Below are 23439 nucleotides of genomic sequence, written 5' to 3'. Positions count from 1 at the left end.
CACCTCCTGTTTAAAAAAATAATAAAAATAAAAACCTGGGGCACATGGGTGACTCAGTCGGTTAAGTGTCCAATTTCTGCTCAGGTCATGAGCTCACAGTTCGTGAGTTTGAGCGGCTCATCGGACTCTCTGCTGTCAGCATAAAGCCTGCTTCCAATACTCTTTCCTCCCTCTCTGCCCCTCCCCTGTGTGCGCGTGTGCACTCTCTCTCTCTCTCTCTCTCTCTCTCATACACACACACAGCCACAAATAAATACACATTTAAAAAATAAATAAAATAAATAGAAATAAAAAACCCAGTTTGTAGTATTTACAACCCAGGGAGCTAGCCAGAAAGGTTTGGGGGCCAAGATACCAAATGGGATTTATCTTACTTGGGTACCACCCATTATCACAAGTCCCAGACCATCCCCATCGTCACAGAAATTTCATGTGAAAGGAGTCCAGCTCTTGAGATGTCAAATTGTTTCACTCCAAAGCCCGTGTAAACTGGGATGTCACATAAAGTCCCAGGTAGGCCTGTTGTGGGGTACAGCATTCATTCATAAATTAAGACTGTAATTAATCACTTAGGTTCTAAGTGAGCTGTCTTTCTCCCTCTTCCTTTCTTTGTTCTCCCTGGGAAACCTCTGGAGAAGGAGTCAGCTCCTAGGTCTGCTGGCTTCTCTCCAGCTGTTCCATCCGCTGGGGTAACAGGCACCTCCATCAGTTCTGACTCAAAAACAAGGCCACCATTCCGAAGTTGGAGCATAAGGTAAAAACTGAAGATGAGTGAAATTACCCTTGAAACCCTTCTAGAAGGGGTGGGGAGCCAGGTGCCATCACTCATTGGTGATTCCTGCCTGCTAGTTTTCCTGCCAGGCCTGGAATAATCTTGGTTTCTCCAGTGGATCTCACAGCCAAGGCCATCTTTACATCCTGAGGTCCTGAGAGATACTCAGGAGACAGCAGATTCACCCACTGAATGGCAAGGCAAGTGGAGTCACTCACACCATTTACACCCTTCCTTCCTCTTTCCCTCTCTGTCTACAGAGCACGTGTAAGTGAATGTGGAATATGCTGTGACTTGTCTGTAAGGTCACAGATAGCATTTATTGAATGCTTACCATGTGCTAAGCTTGGTGCTAAGATCCTGTATCAAAGGGTGCCTTCAGCTGAAAGGAGCAGATAACAGATTTCCCAACTGCTTTATATAAGGGCTCTTAAAATCATCTCTCAAAACAAGAAAGGTAGATGATTAATCTCAGGCTGTTCTATAGCTCGATAATGCCTCCCCTGCCAATATCCTACTACTTAGCCATCCTCAATATGTGGGCTTCACATCCTCAAGCAAGATGCCTCATGGTCATGGATGCTGCAGTTCCAAGCATCCCAACTCTTCACAGGCAGGAAGCAGGAAAAGCAAAGGCTTCATCCTCTGTATTTTTTCAGGAAGCCCCCTGCCGACTTCCCCTTACACCTCATTGGCCTTAAATGAGTCACGTACCCATCCTCAGCTGCCAGGGAACTGGGAAAACCAGTATCTGGCAAAGAAGAAGGACATCACTGTGATTGGCTTAAACCATTCATGATTCACGCACTACACTGGGCCACTTTGCTACCTGAAACAAAGTCAGGGCTCTGTTAGCAAAAAGGGGACACCTTTGTGGGGTAGCTAACAATGCCATGTGTCTTCTCAATGAAACTCACAGGAGTCCACTGTGGTGGGCCTTTTTTAAGTTCCCATTTTACAAATAGTGTAACTAAGACTCAGAGCCATTTAGTAACTTGCCCAAGATCCCATAACTGGTAACTAGCGGGGTTCAATCCCAGGTCTATCTCCTGAAAGCACGCTCTTATCTACTGTATACCCTTAGGTACCTGCTTCTTGGGTATATATCACCCTAGGCCATGACCCTATTGAGGGAAGGGACCATGTCTTCATCTTTGCATTTCTGCAGTGTCTTACAATTGACAGAAGCTTAATTGAATTGATTTAAATACAAAATTATTTTGTTTTGATACTTGCTGCTTTGTCGTGTGTTTTAAAACCAAGAATGCAAACTTGCCAATGCTACCTTTAAAAAATACACCTATCTCTTCTTCTGTATTGTTTTCCATTTACCCATACTGGGTTCCTGAAGTCCCGGGAAGAATTCCAATGTAAATATCACCAATGATGGAAATTTAGGGGAAGGAGAGGAGGGTGAAAGACTAATTGAGGCCCTAAAGAGAGTCAGTTCCTCATTAACTATGAAGCCATGGAAAATTCTTTGTTCCCGCCTGTTGGCCTCTTGCCTCCAGGATCTGGGTGGGTATTGCCCTTGGCCAGCTTCCTGGTCAGGTCACAGACAATTGGATTGGAGGGGTGTGTCTTGGGGAACAGGGCAGAACCAGGCTGGCTCTGGGTCCTTGGGAGTGAATGCAAGAAAAGATGGGCCCCGAGCATCTGCAGTCCAGAAGGACTAGGCTGGCCACTCCACATACACTGGCTCACTTAGCACTCCCAATGACCTGTGGGCTTAGGACTACTATCTTCCCCATTTTACAGCTGAGAAAGCTGGGGCTCAGAGAGGTTAGGTCACTTGCCCAAGGTCACACAGTGGAGCTTGGATTAAAAACTAAAACCCGTGAACTTCTTAGGTGGGGTCCGTTCTGCAGTCAAGAGTGACTACTATCCCAGGCACCCCAGAGAGAGTGCTGTTGGAGGCCAAGGAGGTCCCTGTCCCATCCTCGGAGCTTTCACCAGGCCAGTAGTCAGTAGTCACAAGCAGGGGCTTTGAATAAGAGCCAGGTTAGGACCCCAGCCTTACACTGCCTAGGGACTTTAGGCAGGCGACACACTACCTTTTTCTTTCTGTCCATAGTCCAGTGGTTAAAAGCCTGGGCTCTGGGGCCAGACAGCCTGGGTTCACATTCCTGCTCTCCCAGGTACCAATTTTGTGACCCTCACCCCATTGTGAAATTTTATAAGAAGAGCAAAAAGAACCTGCTCTAAAGGCAGCTTGTAAAGATTAAATGGTGTCCTCAGCTCAGTGCCTGGCACCGAGCCAGTTCTTGTTAGGTAGTTCTTTTATCCCCGCCCCAATGCAGACAGTGCTGTGAGGGGCCCCAGGCAAAGGTCCCCAGCTAATCCCATCCTTCCCTCTGCCCCAGAAGCTGGCTTTGTGAATGAAAGACCCAGGAAGGCCTGGACTGATTTGGTTGCACAAATGAGGCAGGTGTGACTTCAGGGAATTAAACGCAAATGGAACCCCACTTGCAAATTTGGTCATTTTCATGGAGAATGGTTGTTAGAGGTCAAGAGATGGGGCCCAGCTGAAGCTCCCCTCCCATGCTCCCACTTTCACTGTGCAGAGGGTCAGCCTAAGATCCAGAGAGTATGCCCAGCATACCCAGCCCCTTTGGAAGTAACCGCACTCACCATTCACACAGATTCCCTTAGTCTGCAGGGCCTGGTCTGGGTCTGGGAGGGAGCCCAGAGAAGTAGAGGACACGCCAAGGTCACCTGTAGGGCTGGCGACAGGGCAGCGGGCCTTGCCCATGTGTCTGCCCGGAGGCTGGCCACAGCCCAGGCGTCAGGTGTCTTGGGCACGGTGCCCAGTTCTGCCACACGGGAGATCTGGGTGCCTTTGCCAACTTCCCCAACCTCTCTGGGTTTGTGGTCCCCATCTGGGGATCTGGAAGGAACCCAGAGTACTGGGGCTGACTTGGCAGGATTCAATGCCTAGGCTTGGGGCCACAATGACAGGATATCCCCAGGGAGCTGGGCTGGTTGCCACACAGGGAACACTGGGGTGGAGGCTGGCACTGCCGACAAGAGGCCCAAAAAGCACACCGAGGAGACAAAGCCAGGACAGCTGGGCCCTGAGAGGGTAAAGGACAGGCTGGGAGTGCAATGGAAACCACAGCTACAGGCAGTGAGGGGCCCACAGATAAAGACCTAAGTTTCTCCTCAGCCCCTAGCCTGGGAACCAAGGGCAGGACCCAGTCTCCTGCCACTTTGTCCTGATTTTGGTCCTGGGTAGGCAGTGTGAGCAAGTTCCCACCAGGGTTCCTGTGAGCTCCAGATATCATCTGTCCCACCCCCATTGGGACAAAGACCCAGGGTCCTGAGGGAGAGAGGCCTTTTCAGACTCTTATGGCCAGGATGATATGAGGAGGGCCCAGCCTTGCTTGAGGACTTGGCTAGCCCCGCAGCTCAGCCCCAGGCCTGGGGATACCCTCTGGGAGAGGCTAAACCAGCAGTCCCTGCTCTCTGCACACAAGTAGCAAGGCCAGGACTCCAGATTAAGGGACTGACTAAGACAAGCCTTGCCCCCAGATGCTCTAAGTCCAACGCCCTTTCCCCATACCAGGGAGCAGGTCTCAGCTTCCAAATTCCTTTCCTTTTGTCTTTTTTTTTAACTTTTTAAAAATATTTATTTTTAAGAGACAGAGAGAGAGAGAGCACAAGCAGGAAAAGGTCAGAGAGAGAGGGAGACACAGAATCCGCAGCAGGCTCCAGGCTCTGAGCCTGTCAGCACAGAACCCAACGCGGGGATGCGGGGCTCAAATCCACGAACTGCAGAGATCATGACCTGAGCTGAAGTCGGATGCTTAACTGACTGAGCCACCCAGGTGCCCCCCAAATTCCTTTACAAGTTTGTGCCTCAGGCTGATGAGCCTGGTTGAGTATAACAATTTACAAGGCAAATAAGGGTTTTGTGTTTTATCTCCTTACAACCCACTACCAGCTGAGTCCCTGCAGGCAGATTGGTCAGACGTGGCCTGGAACAGCTGGAGCCCCCTCCTTGCCAGGCAGGTCCTCTTGCCTCATTGGCCAAGGTGCTGATAGGCATTGCCAAAGACTAGCTGAGAGACTATGCATTTGTGCCAGACGGTGGAGCAAGGAAGGAAGCATACAGCTAGGCGAGAACCCAAGTCCCCATGTGACCCTGGTGGGCCTTAAACCCCTTTCCATACTATGGGAATGCTAACTCTGATACATCCCACCGTGAGAATATCACAGCTCATGAATGTTTTCTTTTACTTTCAACTTGTTTTGTTTTACATGGATTCATTCTTTTACTTTCCAGTATTTGTACCTCATTACTTTTATCTCTTATTGCATTGGCTAGAACCTTGTTCATTTAACCGCCATACATTTTTAAGTCTAGTGGGTACCAAACCAGGTACGAGACACTGAGATGCAATGATGAGTGCCATAGACTCAGCTTAGGCCTCAGGAGATTCTCAATCTAGAGGGCAACTTTATAATGACCTTCATGGACTGGGCCACCCTCTAGAGATCTTGAGATGATTCAGATACAGCTCCTGTTCTGGAGGGATACAGCTGGATGCTGCAACTGCAAATTCAGGCAAACATGGAGGGGCACACAAACAGGTCACTCAGCAGGTACAAGGTCACTGACTCCCAAGGGGTCAAGGAGGAGTTCTTGGAGAAGGCATTTGAAGAGTGAGGAGGGTTCAGATAGGTAAAGATGAACGAGCTAGTTTCCCAGAACAGGTAACAGCATGGGCAAATGCAGAAAGAGAGGAATTCTTGGAGCAAGAAAGGAGAAAATAAACCAATGTGATTAAGTTTAAGGTGTTGAGGGGACAGGAAAACAAGATAAGGTTGGCAGGCTGAAGAGTTGATCTCTTCTTTCTTTCTTTCTTTCTTTCTTTCTTTCTTTCTTAGAGAGAGAGAGAGAGAGAGAGAGAGAGAGAGAAAGAGCATGAGCAGGGGAAGGGCAGACAGAGGATCCCAAGTGGGCTCTGGGCTCACAGCAGCAGGCCCAATGTGGGGCTTGAACTCATGAGCCGCAAGATCACAACCTGAGGCAAAGTCAGACACTCAACTGACTGGGTCACCCAGGTGCCGCTGAGGAGTTGATCTTATTGGGGGAAAGACCATAGGAAGCCACGGAAGACACTTGAACAGGAGAGTGTTAGTTAGCATGACTTTTTTAGGAAGAGAAATCTGGTAGCAGCAGCAAAAGGAGGCAGGCATACCCTCACATGATATGCTCCCCATTTCCTGAGGTCTGGGGTGTCTCTGCCCACCACTGGGAGAAAGTGGACAACTTCCTCTCCTCAGCCTGGCCAGGGAGATAAGGTGGCAAGGACAGGAAGTTGTCTTAAGGAGCTGAGGAGTTGGCAGCCTGGCCCAAAGCCCCCACCCCCACCCTGTGCAGGGTGTCCTTGTAGAGGTAAATTCAGGGGAAGGAGGCCAGGCCCCTCAGGCCAAAATGCAACGATCCAGGTGTCCTGGGCTGGCTGAGGGGCCCTTGGGTGCCTGCTCTGTCCTGCTGCTGACAGGTCTGCACTTCCTGTGCCCTTGAAGACCAGGTATGCTCCTGTTCCAGGAAGAGGTTCTGGAGTTTTCCTACCTCAACTCTGTCGTGCAAACACCCTCCCTGACACCTCCTGGGAACAAAGGTGAGTCAGACCAGACGTCTGCCCTCAAGGCTATCAACAGGCCAGGGAGCAGAGCAGACAATGGACACCAGGGTGCTGTGAGCCTGATGGGGTCATGCGGGCTACCAGAGCCCTGTTGGCCTCACGGATGAGAAGTGGCTTCCAAGCCTTAAGAACTAGTAGGGATCAGCACTAAAAGATGGACGGGTGTTCCAAGCAGAGGGGACGACTGAATAAACAAAGATTCAGAGGCAAGAAACTTCCTATTGTGTGCAATGACCTAGATGTGGCCCCCGTGTGACAGCCATGGGAGGCAGGAAGTAGTGCGGCTGAATGGTGGGCTGGGAAATCTAGATACCCTCTTAGAGGCAAGGTTGAGGGGAGATGACACGGTGAAGGTCCCCATCTTAGAGCACAGGGAGAGGCTGAAGGGAGAGGTTATACAAGTGGCTCCAGGCCAGGTGGGGCTCTGGCCCAGGAGGACTGGTGGGCGTGCTTACATGGGGTCCCCAAGCCCAAAAGATCAAAATAAAAGAACTTGGCATCAGAGAGAAGATAGCAGACAGGAGCATCTCCCGGTCTGAACAGTTGGGAGCCAGTCTTTCCTGCCCCTCCAGAGGGGACTGTTCAAGTAGGTGGAGGTAGGAGGATAAGACAGTGGACTTAGAATTGGTGCTCAGCAGCAGGGTCATAGGGAGCCTGGGACACCTGCTGGCTGGGCCTGGATGACGCTGGTGAAGAGGAAATGAGGTTCCCAGGTCTCTAGGGCTGTTTGCATTTTCAGTCAAACCATTTACAAACCAAAGTGGGGCAGTGGCAGGGCAACCCTGGCCTCTCTGTCTTCTCAAAGGACTGCACTGCCTCAGTCCCTCCCACAGCCAGCACTGATGCGACAGACGGGAGCCTGAGGCCCAGAGACAGCAGGCACCTCCAAGGCCTCACAGAAAAGCCTACTTTACACAGGCTGTCCCTCAGCCCAGATCACTTTTCCCTCCCCTGTTCCTTCAGATTTCCCCTGTTCCTTCCTCTGGGAGATCTTCCCTGAGCTCCCTGATTGAGAGAACCCCCTCCTGACCATGTGTCAAGACTCTGATGGCCACCCTACAGTCTGTTTCTATGTGTGGTTAGTTGGGGTTAATGACTGAGGGAGCGACCTCAGGGAGAACAGGGGCCATCCCTCCAGGGCCTGGCACTGTCTCTGGTACATGCTGGGTCCTTGTTAAATATTTTACAAAGAGGGAGGGAGGGAGAAAGGGAGGCCTTATTCTGGCCTCATTCAGAGCCCATCAAAAGCATGCAGAGAGGAGAGCAAATACACAGGACTGAGGTGGCTAAGGAAGTGGGTTTCCCAAGTGGAGAGAGATTTTAGGGAGAGGAGCCTAGGAGAGCAGTCCAGGCCAGGGGAACAGCGTGAACAAAGAGGTGGAGCTGGAATGCACAAGGCCAGTTTGAGGAATTTTGAGACCAGTTTACCTAGAGATGCCAACTGGTAAAGGGCTGTGATTGCTGGGTTGAAGAGTTTGGACTTTACCCTGAAGTAATTGGGAGCTAAGAAAGGTTCATAAGCAGAGGGATGAACTCATGGAACCACCAGCTCAGTCAGGCAATCTGTATGTGCAGAGGTAGGTCTGGAAGCGGGGAGACCAGGGAGGAAGCTTGAGAGAGAAGGTGGGGCTTGAGCTCAGGCAGTGATAATAAAGTGGGAGGCAGGAAGAATAGAGCAGGCAGGAGACCACCCTTCTCCACTGGTCAAAGCTCCATTCACCTCGTGCTTTGGGAGGGGCTACCAGGTAGGTAGACTGGTGGGGTGTTTAGGAGCCTGGGCTCTGGAGTAGAGTAGCCCAGGTTTGAAATCCAGCTGTGTGCCCTTGGGCCAGTCCCCTAGGCCCTCAGAGCATCTCTTTGTCTAGGAAATGAGAACAGGGCTGGCAACATAATTTGTAGGGCCAGTGCAAAATGAAATGTGGAGCCCCTCTCTAAAAAAGAGGGTGAAGGGGCGCCTAGGTGGCTCAGTTGGTTAAGCATCCAACTTCAGCTCAGGTCACGATCTCGTGGTTTGTGAGTTCGAGCCCCATGTCGGGCTCTGTGCTGATACCTCACAGCCTGGAGCCTGCTTTGGATTCTGTGTCTCCCTCTCTCTCTGCCCCTTGCTCTCTCTCTCTCTCAAAAATAAATAAACATTAAGAAAAATTTTTTATAAAAAAAAGAGGGGGGGGAATGTGCCATTGTACATTATACATTGTACAAAGCTTTTCCTTCTACAATCTCTGCTTTACTGGTCATGATGGTTTTTTTTTTTTTTAATTTGCTATTTACTCTTCTAAGGAAAATGCAAAATTTAAATTATTAGCCTGAATTGTACCATTCATCTTTATTTTGTGCAATGCCAGTTTTAAAGGCAAAATTAAGAGCATTTCACTCATATGTTCAATCACTAAAATGACACCAATTGTATTTCATAGCTGGTGTGTGCATATGTGGGCCCAGCACACTTCCACTGTGCAACTCTGCCGTGCATGCATATATATGTGGTTTGGACCAGAACAGCGGGAATGCTGCACAATACTTACTCACTGTTTTCATTTCACTTCTTGACATGGGTGAATCCTGGCCCTTGGGCTTACAGATGAGTAAGGATATACTAAAAGAAAAGGGAACTCTGGGTTGCCCTCACTTTCCCCTTTCTTCTATGGCTTTCTTTCTTTCTTTCTTTCTTTCTTTCTTTCTTTCAAGTTGTTTTATTCATTTTGAGAGAAAGAGTGAGCAGGGGAGGAGCAGAGAGAGAATCCCATGCAGGCTCTGCACCATCAGCATGGAATAGGGCATCCTTTCTAATTTAAGTGGCTGGCAAATGCTGGGAAGTATCATGAGTGAGGAAGTGTTTCTTAGGATACTATTGCCTTCTTTTTGCTTTTGAAGCAAGTTCTGGTTCAAAGGCAAAGCATGGCCTATCAGGGTGGTCAGCACTCCCACTTACTCAGTTGTAGACATAACACGCTTGCTTTATACCCAGTTTGAGTCTCACTGAACTCCCATGCATCATGAGTCCACCAGAATTCTGAGCTCATAGAGCATCACAAACTCTATATTTGAATGTGACAGCATATTTGGCATAGCCTCTCGGCTTACATACATGCTCTGTTGACTTCATTTACAAAGTGTAAGTTCAGAGATAAAATTATGCAGAATTACGAGACAATGATAGCAGAGCATTAACCAAGCACCAGACCCTGCGTAATCATACACTTTATATGCCCATGTAGCCGGGAATAATTGTGTAGTACTTACCCCAGTGTTGTTGTGGGGATTAAATGAGATGATATGGGAAAAGAACTTAGCACAGGGCCTGGCACATGGTGACTCTTCACCTCAGGTGACAGGCAAGAGGCAAATCAGAGTGCTGGGGCACAGACCTCAGGCCAGCCAATGAGGCTCTAGGACAAGGCCCAGAGGAGGGACATCTGGGAAACCTTCCTCTGTTGGTCCCATGTTTTTCATCTTCGTTTCTGGCTGCTCCTTCTCCATCTCCCCTGCAAGTCCCTATCCCATTGCTATAAGAGTAAGAGTAATGCTAGGAAGCATTATTGAGTACTACTTCTGGACACCATATTTTACCAATATCCATCAGTTAGTTCCCATAGCAGCTCTTTAAGGCCATTTCCAAATGGCAGAAGCCCTTACTAAGAAAGGAATTTACTGACTCACGCAACTGAAAAAAAAAAAAAAAAAAAAAACAACTAGGGATGGACTGATTACAGGTAGATGTCATCAGAAATTTGCCTTTCTCCATCTCTCTACTTCTCTTTGTGGTAATTTCATGGCAGGAAAACTCTACTCTCATGGTGGCAATATGGCTGCCAGCAACACCAAACTTACATTGCACCAGATTCACCACCACTTTAGGGACATAATAACAATATTTTCCCAATATTCTAATAAAAATCCAAGTCAATGGCTCTGATTGGCCGACTTCTGGTCACATGCTTGTCCTGAACCAATCGGTCTCTATGGCCAGGGAGTTATAGGCCCCTCCTTGGCTAGAACAGAGTCAAAGGCCACCCCTAGATCTAGGAAATGGGATCAGTTCTAAGGGAACCACAAGGAATGAGGGAGGAGCAGGGAAGATTCTCATAAAGAAAACGAAGAAAGGAGGATGGATGCTGGGTTTCATCAATCCTGGAAGTGGGTCATTATTATCTCCATATATGGCTAAGACTACCTATTCACCAGACTAGTTTTCTCTTCTTTCTTAAATATATATATTTTTTATTTGAGAGAAAGAGAGAGAGAGAGCACACACGAGTGGGGGAGAGGAGCAGAGGAAGATAGAATCATAAGCAGCCTGCAGGCCCAGCGCAAGCCTGATGCAGGGCTCCATCCCACGACCCTGGGATCATGACCTGACAGGAAATCAAGAGGTGGACGCTCAACAAACTGAGCCACCCAGGCCCCCCCCCCCCACTTCTTTCTAAGCACAGGTAGACTACATTTCCCAGCTCTCCCTGTAGTTAGATGTGGCCATATGACTGAATTCTGATCAATGGAACTTGAGAGAAAATGAGGTCCTCACCTCCCGGACTGCCTCATACACTGATCACCACCCTCCTTCCTCTTTCTCCTTTTGCTGACTGGATGCACGTGAGTGTGGGAACCTTGGAACCACATTGGAGATGGCAGAATCACAGAGCAGAAGGAACCTGGGCCTCAGTGTCGCCACTCCGCCAAGCAGAACACCTGCTTCAGACTTAACATGACCGAGAAATAAACTTCCATGTTGCTTAAGTCTTTACACATTTTGGAGTGACCTTGTTACAGTAGTTGACTTACCCTAATAATTACAGATGAACAAGGTGAGGTTCAGAGGGGTGAAGTGCCTTGCCCAAGGCCACACAGCCTGCAAGAAGCAGAGCCCAGATTCAAAGCCGAGCCTACCAGACTCTAGTCACGGCCCTTTGGCTGCAATAGACAAAAACCTGCTCAAACTGTGACAGATAAAGGCAGGTCTATGCAAAGTGCACAGAATTGTGCCTTGTGGAATCTCGGGGAGCCAAGGGCAGAAGTACGGTAGAGGCTCTGAGGAACTTGGATGCCATTAAGCAGTCTCCGTCTCTGCCTCTCTCTCCCTCTCTCTGACACCACATGGTATCTTGCCTGAATGTCTTGCTTTGTGTAGACTTGGTTTTCCCTCCGCTCTCCCACTGCTGTACTTCACATGATGTTAACTCCTGCCCTCTAACTGTAGTCCAAGCGCCTATGGTCATAGGTCTGGATATAACCTCTGGCTCAACATTTAAACTCTTCGAGAGAGACTTTGATTGGCTCAGTTCACCTGCCTATGGCTGAGTGACTCCTGGCTCAGAGCCCTCCCCTGGTCACTCAGCTGGGAAGGGGGATTACATGAACAGTTCAGGCTGCCTCCCAGGTATCCCTCTTCAGCCCCAAACCACAGCTGCCTTAAGACATCTCTACCTGGAGTCTCCCAGACCCCTCATACCCCTTGGTACCCCACTTGGCGCCAAATATACCCCTTGATTCCTCTCCCCACATCAATCTGCTGCTCCCTTACCTCAAGGCTGAACCTCTCTCCCACCCAGCTACTGATGCCAGAAACTTGGGGGTTAGCTGGGACTCCTCACTATCTCTCATCACTGAATCTAATCCATTACTAGGTTCAGTCCATTGCAGCCTTGTCTGTCTCTTGATTCACACTGCCTCACTTTTTGTCAGGAGGATTGCAGGGTCCCTTCAGCCTCTGCTCTCCCCTTCAAAAGCTCCATCTCTTAATGCTTAAAAAGCCTTCAGTCCAAAATCCAGGCCATTATATGGACAATCAAGGTTCTCAGCATCATAGCCCTGTCTCTCTGACCTACCTTCCTAATCCTGGTGCTCATGCTCCTTATGATCCAGCCATGCTGAAGGATTGAATCACTACCCCTGGCAGACAGCTGAGGTGTCCCACCTTCAACACTGGCTGTTTTTTTCTGACTGCAACACCCTTTTTTTTTCATGTGTCTGAGTCCTTCTAAGGAAGACCTACCTTTCCCCCATGCTCCAGCCTGGTCTCCTCAGGTGAAGTGAGGTAGGCATGTCTGTTGCCAGAGAGGCGGTAAATTCTGCCAACCATCTATCCTGTGAGAGAGTTCGAAAGAGCTGGGCCCAGATGCCAGGACCGAAGTTCTCAGTACCCGGCAGCTGGGAGGTGGGGAGGATAGACCTGCCCTTTGGACAGCATGCCTGTGACCATGTCACTTTGGCCACCAGCTGTTTGTCCAAGTGCAGATAAAGCATACACTCACTGAGTGTCTCAATGCTTAAGGAGGCATAGTGAAGATCAGACAGAGGAGGAGGACCACATTCTATCCTGGCAGGGAGAGATCAGGAGCTGGGGGGTACACACGGTCGGATAGGGGTCAGCAACCAGGGCCAGGCTGAAAACTTGGGCTTGTGTGTGCAGTTGCAGTATCTGGAAAGGCTTTCTGGCTGCACAGGAACTCACTGTAGGGTTTAGGGTTTGAACAGCCGGCTGGGTGGGCTCAATCTGGAATCTATGACCTTGTGCAGCCAAGGTGGATCCCAGAGGCTGAAGACAGCAGAGGCCAGCTTGGGAGGGGGTGGGGCGTAAGAGGGCAGATGGATGAGACTGGATGGCTCTTAAGCTGAAGGGGGTGCCTGGAGTAGACTGCTCTCTGCTCCTTCTTTTGATGGGGTGAGTGGTTTCTGCCTTCCCACAGCTCGATTCCCTGACCTGCAACTCCTTCTCTTGGCACCCCTTAGAGAGGCTGGAACTCAGGGAGCGCTGGAGTGGGGTTCCTAGGTCCCTCCCCGTCCCTGACTCAGGGTCACTCTCCCTGGGACCCTGGCCAGAGGCCTCTACCCCAGCCCCTCAGGCCTCTAGGGAGCCCCACCCCCACCTTGGCAGATACATTTCCTGCTGGGGTAAGACTGTGAGTCTAAGGTAATGAGACTGATTTTCTTTCTCATACACTGGTTCATTGTTAGAGGTTCGGTTGTATGAGGAATAACCATGCATCGCTGACCATTTGGAAGAGATAAAGAAAGCACAGACATCAAAAGAAGAAAACATCAAGTAATCTCCGCAGTAGTTGCGCTTATTCACAGGCTTTTGGGTTCTCTCTAGACCCAAGGTCCTCCTTTGCATATTCAAGTTCGGGGATAGGAAGCCATTCTATGCACACCTCGGTTGTGCAACCCCCCAGGACCCAGGAAGGCTCAAAAGAGGACAGCCCTGAGAATCGTGCTCCGCAGCCCGCCGCAGCTCTCGGCCTTTGGTGGCGCCCAGAGCCCTGAGGACAGGGGCTGCGGCCCCTCCCGGACACGCTAGGCGCGCTCCCCGCAGGAGGCCTCAGTTCCCCCTTCCGCAGAATGGGCTGGCGGCCCAGCCTCTGCGCCCCGGGGCGCTGCGGGGGCGGGGCGGAGAGGCAGCGGGCTCCTAGGGCTGCCGGAAGGGGTGTGAGTGCGGGGGCGGGCTCCACGCCGCCCCGCCCCGGGGAGGGAGCCCGGGGCGCTGCATCCTGGCGCGGGCCTCCGCCGCCGCTGCAGCCACTGCCGTCGGGAAAGGTCCCGGCGCGGACATGACCTAGCGCGCCGCTCTCCTGGGCGGGAGCTCCCGGCGCCCAGCGCAGTAGCCCCGCGAAGAGGCGGCGGACTGGACGGTGCAGACCGCGCAGAAAACGAGGCGGGCGGCATGGAGGCGGCGCACCTGCTCTCGGCAGCCGACGTGCTGCGCCGCTTCTCGGTGACGGTCGAGGGCGGCCTGAGGCCAGAGCAGGTGACTAGCGCGCGAGAGCGCTACGGCCCCAACGGTGAGAGCGTCGGCCTGGCCAGGGAAGCGGGGACCCGCAGTTTCAGTTTACTCCCCTGAGCCGCAAAGGGGAGCGGACCTCTCCGGTTCCAACCCTCGGTTACCGCAGGCGGGCCGGAAGCGAGGGCTCCAGAAACTTCTGCAGATGCTCTTGGGGCACTCGGACGGGCTGCGCGGCCACCTTCGCATGGGGGTGCAGGGCGGGTTCCGGGTTTAGAGACCTGACCCCTGGCTCCCCTTCCCCAGGCCCAGGGATCTGTCCGGACCTTACAGGCTTTCCACATCCACTCCCCACCCCATCCACTCCCGCAAGCTTTAATCCACCCCCATCCGCGGTCAGCGCTGGGTTCCGGTCCTGCACTGCAACCTGCCCCCATTGTGCAAAGGCATTCGCCGACCTCAGCTGACCAGGGACCAACAGGGACTCTAAGACCCAGCCTCCCAGCTGGCCCAGAGGGTCTCCCCTGAGGGCTCAATAAACACCCAGAAGGTGCAATTTGTCAGCTGGCAGCCTTGGTGCCCCCACCCCCCACCTTCAGGTCTTCCTCTTTCTGCAACCCAAGGCGGATGTGGCTGGCGGGAGGGAGTCGGTGGGGGCTTTGAACTGCTTAGGCGGGAGACCTACCTCCCTGGGGGTGGCAGATTCAAGGCCTCGCTCAGGGAGTTGCCAGGATAGGCCTTTCCCTCCTGCGTGACCGTGACTGTGACCGGGAGCAGCACCTGACTGCAGCTGGGCAGGGAGGGAGCGTTTATGCTGTTGCTGTTTGGGTGGAAGTGGTATCATTTCTTCTTATCTTCTAAGGAGTTTGGGATTCTCCATCTGCCAAAAGGCACAAATACCAGGTACTACCCAGATGTGGCCCAGGCACACAGGTGGAAGATGGAGGGGTCCCCTCCCCAAGTCACTTCCAGTCAGGACTTGCCACCCTCTTCATTCACCCCCAGGGTACTGTGCACAATTTTGGGGATCCAGATGGAAATATACCCCCACCCCCCACCCCCCCCAAGTGCAACCTGGACCCACTTTGTTTTAGGACTTGGGGCCTCACCCTTTCAGGGATCCCGGCCAGCCAGAGGGGAAGGTGCTCTGGCCTGAGTGTCTTACTGCTCAGGGATGGCTTGAAAATTACAAAGAGCTGTCAGAAAGGGAGCTTTGGGTTTTGTATTGGCTTATGAAAACCACCTCTTATATAAATATTATCTTTCTGGAGCAGAAATCCTTTTCCAAAAAAATTAGTTGCTATATTTAGTTGAGCTGTGGGAGGAACTAGGGAGATAAATATTATTTAATATCCTCCATTAGTGACTTGGCAGGGAGGGTGTCATTGCTGCAAGAGGACAGGGCAGCAGGACTTTTCCCCCAACCCTAGGGTGGGGGTGGGGATGGGGGTCAGGGCAGCAGGTCTGGGGTTTCACAGCCTCTTTTGTGCCCTGTGGCCTCCAGCTTGGGAGTCCTGATTCCCAAGGAAAACTGGAGACCTAGCCCTTGGTTCTGCCTCCAGAAGCCCTGTGTGACCCTAGCCTACATCCCTCTTCTTTCTGGCTCCCATGTGTTCATTGATCCAGGAGAGGAGAGGCTGCTTAAGAAGGAGGGAGCCTTAGTTCTCCCCCATATTATTTTGTTTAGTGAGGGGCTTTGGGGGTGACCAGTCCACTAAGCATCTGTGTGAAGTGATAGATAAGGATGTTGATGTGGTGTGTAGGTCCACAAAGAGGTGGATGTGCTTTTGGGGGGTGGTAAGTAGGAAAAGTTGGGGGGGGGGGCACTGATGGGGTCCCTGGTTCCCTTGTGCTTTGATAGTGGTAATAATAAAAGGTAATGTTCACTGAGCACCTACTATGTGCCAGGCACTATTAGCACTTTTCATCTCTTATTTCTTCCCCAAAACAATTCTGTGAAAACAGCTGTTGTCATTCCCATTTTGCAGAGGAGGTAACTGAGTCACCAGAAGGTTAGACAACTTGCCCAAGGTCAGATAATATTTGGTGGAGCCGGTCCCTCTCTAGCCTCCCTTTTTCTGTCTGTAGAAGGGAGTCACTGGTTCTACAGGCCTTGGGCCCCTGATGGTGGCTGTGCTAGGAGGTGGGTCTATTAGGCAGGAGCTCTCCCAGCAATGCCCCCAGCCCTCATAGGGCCCTAGAGATCCCTCAGATCACTGATTGGCTTCTTCTTCAGAAAGCATTCCGGGACTCTGGAAGTCCTCAGGTTAGGAGAGGGGAGCCAGCTGCCCCTTCCCGCATCATGCTCTCTCCAACCAGCCCCAGCTGAGGAGGAGTCATCTGTGTTCTGCAGTCTCTGTGGGCACTGGGGGGGGTCTTTCCCTCTTGGGTAACCTGGAGTGGTGTCTACTCGTGTCTGGGATTGGGCTGACAGAATTTTGAACCTTAGCTCTGCCCCATTCACAGCTGTGCAATCCTGGATAAGCCACTTTTCCTCTCTGTGCCTTGGTTTCTTCGTGAGGCCATAATAGGATCCACGTCTTGGAGTTGCTTGCGAGTGTTTGTGTGCACCAAGCCATCCCTCCTGGTAGCAGAAGAGTCTGGGCCAGGATCTGGGCCAGCTGGGTGGTGGGGTGGGCTAGACCTACAGGTGGAGGGGAACACCCCAGGGACAAGTGACTTCCCCTGCCCCAGGAGTCTGTGCACCTGCAAGGTCGTTAGTGCTGGAAACCACAAGGAAGTCATTTGCTTAAGTCCTGAAGTTTGCAAATTCTGCTGGTAGAGAGAGGAAGGGAGGCTGGAAAGCAGGGGCTGGGGATCCTGTCCTCCTACCTTCTCTAACTCCTCCCTCCTCAGAGCTGGGGGATGGGGCCTCAGCAGTGCTGTGAGTCTGCCAGCTGGGAATGCCCCATACACACAGAACACAGCCTCTCCCAACCCCAGTGAACAGATGTGTCCTCTGAAACCCCAACAGGGGAGTGCACAGGAGGCCCCTGGCCCAGCACCTCTCGAGAGTGTGCCCTTCCCAGCAGGTCCCAGAGGTGCCCAGGACTCCATTTCTTTGGGGGGCTTTCTACATCCTTTCAGTTTATTTTTTGAATAAAAATGTACACACAGTACAACATTCAAAGGGTTAAAAGGTACAGTAAAGTCTCCCCAGACCTGTCCAGCCACCCAGTATTCCTAGGGTCTTGTGTCTCCTTCCCAAGGTATGCTGTGTACATACTCCTTTGGATCCTTATGAACTTTTTCACACGAAAGGCAGTGGATCGTGAGTGCTGTTCTGCCCCTGCTTTCCACGTGATAATCACTCTTGGAGATGGTGCTTTGTGGAGCATCCTGGGGCTTCCTAGTAGCTATGCAGGGTTTCATGTGGCTCTTCTGGTATTTCTTCACCTGGCTTTTGGAGGGCACTCAGATTGTTCATAGCCTCTCCTGTCACATGTCACAAGGCATATTCTTGTCCCCACATCACTTCACACACTTGTCAATATTGCCAAAGGATAAATTCCTAGAAGTGGAGTTGCTGGGCAAAACAGCATGTGTACTTTACATTTTGACAGCTATTGCTGAATTGTTCTCCATAAAGTTGCACCTGTTGACCTGCCTGTTTCGTCACCCCTGCACCATTGCCATGCATCACCAGACATTTTGATCTGTGCCAATCTGATGGAAAAGTGTCCTCTCATAGTTTTACTTTGCATTTCTCTGGTTACCAGTCATGTTGGGCATTTTTCCATGTATTTTGGAGCCATTTGATTTTCTTGTGTCCGTGAATGGGCTGCCCATCACCTTTGCTGGATGTGAGCCAAGGCAAGAGGCAGGACTGTGTTGGGCATGTCCTACCAAGCAGGCCAACACCTGAGGGCCCTGGAGAGCCCAGTGATTTGGAAGTCAGGCAAGATCCCAGAAGGTCTGGGGTGGTTCCTGTTCAAGGGAGCTAGGGAAAGGGCTCTAACAGGAACTGGAGCCTTCCATCTGTACACTGGATACAACGGCCCCAGAGCTGCAGGTGGGAGGGGTGGCTAGATTTAGATTATTGCCAGTCGTGTCTGGGCTGTGACCTTATCTCCTGCCTTCAGCCCGGGCCCCAGTTGGCTGCTGGAACTCAGGAAACCCATGTGTGTGGCCGTAGGAAACTTGGCCAAGGGGTGTGGGGCCAGGCAGGAGGAGGGGGTGAGGTCTGAGTGGTCCACCTTGCTGGGTGGCCTCAGGAAGACTTGTCCTTCCTTGGCCTCAGTGCCCTCTTCAGTGCAGACGTGGGATCCTGAGATTCCCCTGAAGGCCTTGCAGGATATGAAACGATTCTTGGATCTGAGGAAAGTGTGGTTTCCCTACAGGCATGGGAAGTTCCAGGTCTCTTAGGTCCACCCTAGATTTCATGCCCACTGGCCCTCTTGGGCAGCCTTGGCACTCCCCCGCCCCCACCCCAGGAACAGCATCCCCTCACACCAGGAGCTCCCTGAGGCAGGACCGAGTCTGTCCACACCATGCTGGCATATAGATGTTAAGCAGACCCTTTGCCAGGGTTTTCTACTGCCAGATCAGCCAGGTAGTCTGTAGGCCTCTGCATTTGGGGAGCTGCTTCCCAAGGCCCCCTGGAGAGCAGGACCATGTTGTCCACTCTAGATAGGTCCTAGAGACCCGGACAGGGCCAGGTGAACTGGGTGCGGTCTGCCCAGTGAAGGCGTCTCCCTGATTCTGCAAGTGATAACTTAATTGCCCTGTAAACTTACTTTTGAGGAAGACCTTGGTGAGCTCTTGCCTCTCCAGGCTGGAATCAACAATTTAGAAGTTGAAATACCAGTTTCCAATGTTTTGAGATGAGAAAAAGGAGTCAAGAGGGAAGATCAGGGGAGCAGGTGATGCATGCAGCCTGGGGTAGCCTTGGCCGTATACCCCACTTCTCCTGGGCTCCAGGCTGTGGGCCCAGGGCCTTGACCTGAACAATGGGGCGACTGAGTAAACAATTCTGTGAGGCTCTTTATGGACCCAGGGGTGACTCATTCCCTCCCCGCCCTGGAAGGGCTCCCATCAGGTGGGGGTGACCGCAATACTGATGACTAGTAAGAGAAGAGCGGAGGGATGGGTGGACGGGCTTTTCCAAGAAGGCTTCCTGGAAGGCTGGGGTTTAGATGAGGAGCTGCGGAAAGGTACTCTGCACAGAAAGAATGGCCCAAGCAAAACTTTGGAGGGGAAGAAGCTTTAGCAAAACCAGGGAAGGTAGTGGCAATTCTAAGGCATCTCACTTGGCTGGCAGATGTCCAGGATATAGGAGGTTCTGAAAGGTCAGCTTGGGGCAGATCCAGGAAGGCCCTGAAGGCCATGCTAAGGTCAGTCTTTATTCCTCAGGCCAAGGGGAGCCACTATTGGTCTGTGAGCAGGACAGAGGCAGGGTCATTCACTCATTTCCAAATCTTTATCGAGCACCTTCTATGTGCCAAGCACTGCTCTAGGTGCTGAGGACACTGCACTTGACAAATTACTACTGGCATGGAGCTTACGTTTTAATAACCAATATTATAGCTAATATTTACTGAGCATTTACCATGTGCCGTGCGTGTTGTTTAATCTTCACAGTGACTTCAGAAGTGGTTACTATCATCCCCATTTTGCAGATGGGGAAACTGAGGCACAGAGGGGGTTAATTGACTTGTCCATAGCCAAAGAACTATCAAGAGATAGAGCATGACTTGAACTTAGCCCTCTGGACCAGACTCCTTGCCCCAAGCCATGAAGCTTCTCTGATCATATACTCCCTTTTGTCCTCCAGGGCCCACAGGCTAACTTCCAGGCCCCTTCAGGCCAGCCCCACCTTGGGCATCTGGGGGCGTGGGCCAGCTCACTGACAGTAGTGACCTAGGGAAGGGGTTGGCTGGGAGAGTCCACCACGTACACTATTTCAGAAGAATAATGGGGGACTGCATGCCACCGGGCTGGCCCAGCTGGGATGCGGAAGGGAATAGCACTTCCTGTTACTGTCTTTGGCTGCAGCCTGCTGAATGGCACCAAGAGGTGGGCAGGGCTGGGGCATTCTCCCCATTTAACAAATGGAGCATCTGACACTGTTGAGGGCTCAGCGCACCACCCCCTCCACATGCAGCCTGAGGATAGCAAGGGGGAACCAGCATCTTCCAGAGATGCCTGGGGAGAGGCTGGGACAGTGCTTTCCTAGCCCCTGGGTTCCCTCCGTGGCCCTAGGACCCGGTCACATGAAGGGACAGCCCCAGGGTTGTCTGGGGTCTTGGCAGGATTAGAATTTGAAGTAGACCAGGCCTGAGCAGACGGAGCCTAGTAACCGTCAAAACACCACCTGTGAGGACAGCAGAGCCTTTGTGGGCAGGGACGATTTTGGCTAGTGGCTCTGGGATCACGACGAAGGGGTGAGCTAGCCGATGGAATCAGGGCACCAAGCCTAACAATCAGAACATAGGATGCCAAGTTTTTTCAGGTGACTTTGGCTAGTGAAGGCAGTGCAACAGGGATGGGAAGGCAGAGCAGCTTAGGAGTCAGCACAGGAGGTGCTGAGCAGGTGGTCAAGAGCCAGACTACCCGAGTTTAAAATTCTTTTGCTTATTTATTTTTGAGAGAGAGAGACAGAGCGTGAGCAGGGGAGGGGCAGAGAGAGAGGGAGACACAGAACCTGAAGCAGGCACCAGGCTCTGAGCTGTCAGCACAGAGCCTGATGTGGGGCTCGAACTCATGGACCGCGAGATCATGACCTGAGCCCAAGTCGGATGCTTAACTGACTGAGCCCCCCAGGCGCCCCTGGACTACCCAAGTTTAAAGCTGCCACTTCGCAGCTGTATGACCATAAAGTAGTCATTCAACCTCTCCGTGCTTCAGTTATTTACTCTGTAAAAGGGGAATAATAATGGTATCTTCCTTCTCAGGTTGTTTGAGCATCACAAGAGAGTTAATGCCCAAGAGAATGCATGGCATTTGGCACGCCCAAGACTAATAATTCTGCTCTAATTATTCTGCTGTTGAGTACCTTCTTATATGCTCAGCATATAGTACCCACCCCATAAAGCACTTGGCGCACTGCTTGGTACATAATAGGTGCTCAGTAAATGTGGTTCTTACTAATGTTAATGACAGCAGCCCTTCAGGGTGGGAGTGGATACCCCATCTTCCAAAGAGGCTCAGGATCCCACAGGGAGCCAGCTGCTCAGGCAAAACTAGAAGCATGTGCACTGCATGTACAGGGACGGGCAGGGCATCTTCTGTGACCTCGTGGCTGGCTGAGCCTCCCCCAAGGGCAGTGGGTAGGTTAGAAGGGGAACCTTGTGGTAGAGGCCAGGTCTGGGGAGAAGGGGGTATCAGTCAGGATCAGCTAGGATATGCTGCAGTAACAAACCCCATATCTCAGTGGCTGAAAACAGTACAGGTCATTTCTTGCTCACGCTGTAGATCTGTATGTCAGTGGCAGGTCGTCTGGGGGCTTTGTGTCTCCTGTACTCTGTGATTCTGATTCACAGAGCAGACACGTCTCACGGGTTGCTGGTTGTTGTAGCAGAAGGACAAAGAGCTCCGGATCTTCACTGTCCAATGCTATAGCCACTAGCCTTGTTTGGCTGTTTAAATGTAAATGAATGAAAATTAAGTGAAATTTAAAATTCACCTACTCAGCCACACTAGCCACATTCCCAATGCTCAATAGCTACATGTGGTTAGTGGCTACTGTATGGGACAGTGCAGCTAGAGGACGCTTCCATCATCACAGAAAGTTCCACTACACAGTACCCTTCTAAATAGAGAGTCTCCTGCCACCAATTTAATGCCCCCGCCCAGAACTAACATGCATCCTTCTTTTTGTAACTTGCACAAGGGCCAGAAAGTGCAGTCATACTATGTGCCCGCAAGGTGGGGACAATCAGAAGCATTTGGAGAACAAACGGCCACCAAAGAGTGGATCCTCAGTCGGATGTTGGGTCAGAGAGCAGAAGGGGAGAACTTGACAGGTGACTGAGGCAGGCAGAGGGCAGCTTGGGGGGAATTCGAGCTGGTACGTGTGCCCCGTGACAATGCTTCCCAACCCCAGGCCTTGACCCTGCCCAGAAAAAATGCCGTAAGGAGTATGGTGGCCTAAGGGCTACATGCCTGACAGAGGGAGGGGTTAGGGAGACAGCAGGAGGGATTCAGTGAGACTTATGGATAAGCTCCCATTGGTCAGGAACCCTGAACATCCCCACAGAGGCAGGGGGTTCGGGAGTCTCCTGAGTAGAGCACAGCTGAAGCAGGCTGAGGTGTGCCATGAGGTTGGAAATATTCTGTGCCAAGGCTGGGGCATGGCAGACATGACCTCTAAAGGACCCCGCTGGATTGGAGAACTGGCCCAGAAAACTAGGCCTGGCCCTCCCCCTGCCTTTCCTGTTCACTTCAGCTAAATAGATCAGAAGGAAAAAGTCTGTTTGATTTTAATCTCAACGCAGGACACTGGAGATTATATTTTCCACGGAAAATGTCAGCCGTTGCCTAAAATAGGACCAGAAAATGTATTTTTAGGTTATGTGTTTCCCTCCTGGATTTCTGCATCCCAGTGGGCTGCTTGATACTCTCCATGGTTCAGCTGCCGGATGCCCCAGATCCTCCGAACAGGTGGTCTGGGGAGAGGCCTCCCACAGGGAGAATGGTTGCGGGTATTCGAGCTCAAAACAGGTGGACAGATACAAGGACCTGTGCCAAGAAGGAAGAAGAGGAAGGGAGAGCCAGCCTAGGTTAGAGCCTCAGAGTCCGCGTTGTTGACAAGCTCCCAGGTGATGCCAGCGCTGCTAGTCCAGAGACAGGCCAATGAGTAGCAGGGCTCAGGGAGGCTCAGTCTGGGAGGAGCCTCAGGCCTCAACAGAGCCTGGCTTCAGCCCTTGGAGGGAGAAGCCCATTGGACTCCACCCTTTGAGTCCCAGCTCCTGTCCCTTCCCCTAGACTTACCTACTTGCTCTGTGACCTTGTTCAAGCCGCTTTTCCACTCTGGATCTCAGTTCTTGTACCTGCGGAACAGGGTGAGCATTCCTGCCCTGTCTCCCTTTAGGCTGTTGGGAAGATTCAAAGACTCCAGGTATTGAGGCAGCCGGCTCCCCTGGAATAAAAGGTCCTTCAGGAAATGGAGGAGATAAAAATAGAGCTTGTAAAGTGACAGCAGGTCCTGGTGGTGTTTGGGAACATCACTCCTCAAACTGTTCTATGGGTCACAGACCAGGCGTGTGGGATGGATCTTCATGGAGTTTGCCCAGAGTGGAGGGTTTGGGGGGGGGGGGGGGGACCGGGGGCGGCCCCCCCTGAACCCCCTACCCCGC

The 23439-nt window shown here is 51.7% G+C and overlaps 1 protein-coding gene across 4 annotated transcripts in view; it reads left to right on the top strand.

Annotated features, from left to right (window-relative positions):
- Positions 1–13902: 13902 nt before the first annotated feature.
- Positions 13903–23439, top strand: part of ATP2A3 (ATPase sarcoplasmic/endoplasmic reticulum Ca2+ transporting 3) — a 36644-nt gene continuing 27107 nt past the window's right edge. For all 4 annotated transcript variants that reach the window (XM_049636833.1, XM_049636832.1, XM_049636836.1 and 1 more), the window contains exon 1: positions 13903–14204. In XM_049636833.1, coding sequence (XP_049492790.1) covers positions 14087–14204 — 118 coding nt within the window. In that variant the 5' untranslated portion in view covers positions 13903–14086. The remainder of the gene's footprint in view (positions 14205–23439) is intronic.

This window comes from Panthera uncia, chromosome E1 (assembly GCF_023721935.1).
Source record: "Panthera uncia isolate 11264 chromosome E1, Puncia_PCG_1.0, whole genome shotgun sequence".
Classification (NCBI taxonomy): domain Eukaryota; kingdom Metazoa; phylum Chordata; class Mammalia; order Carnivora; family Felidae; genus Panthera; species Panthera uncia.
This window is presented reverse-complemented; position numbering and strand designations above follow the sequence as displayed.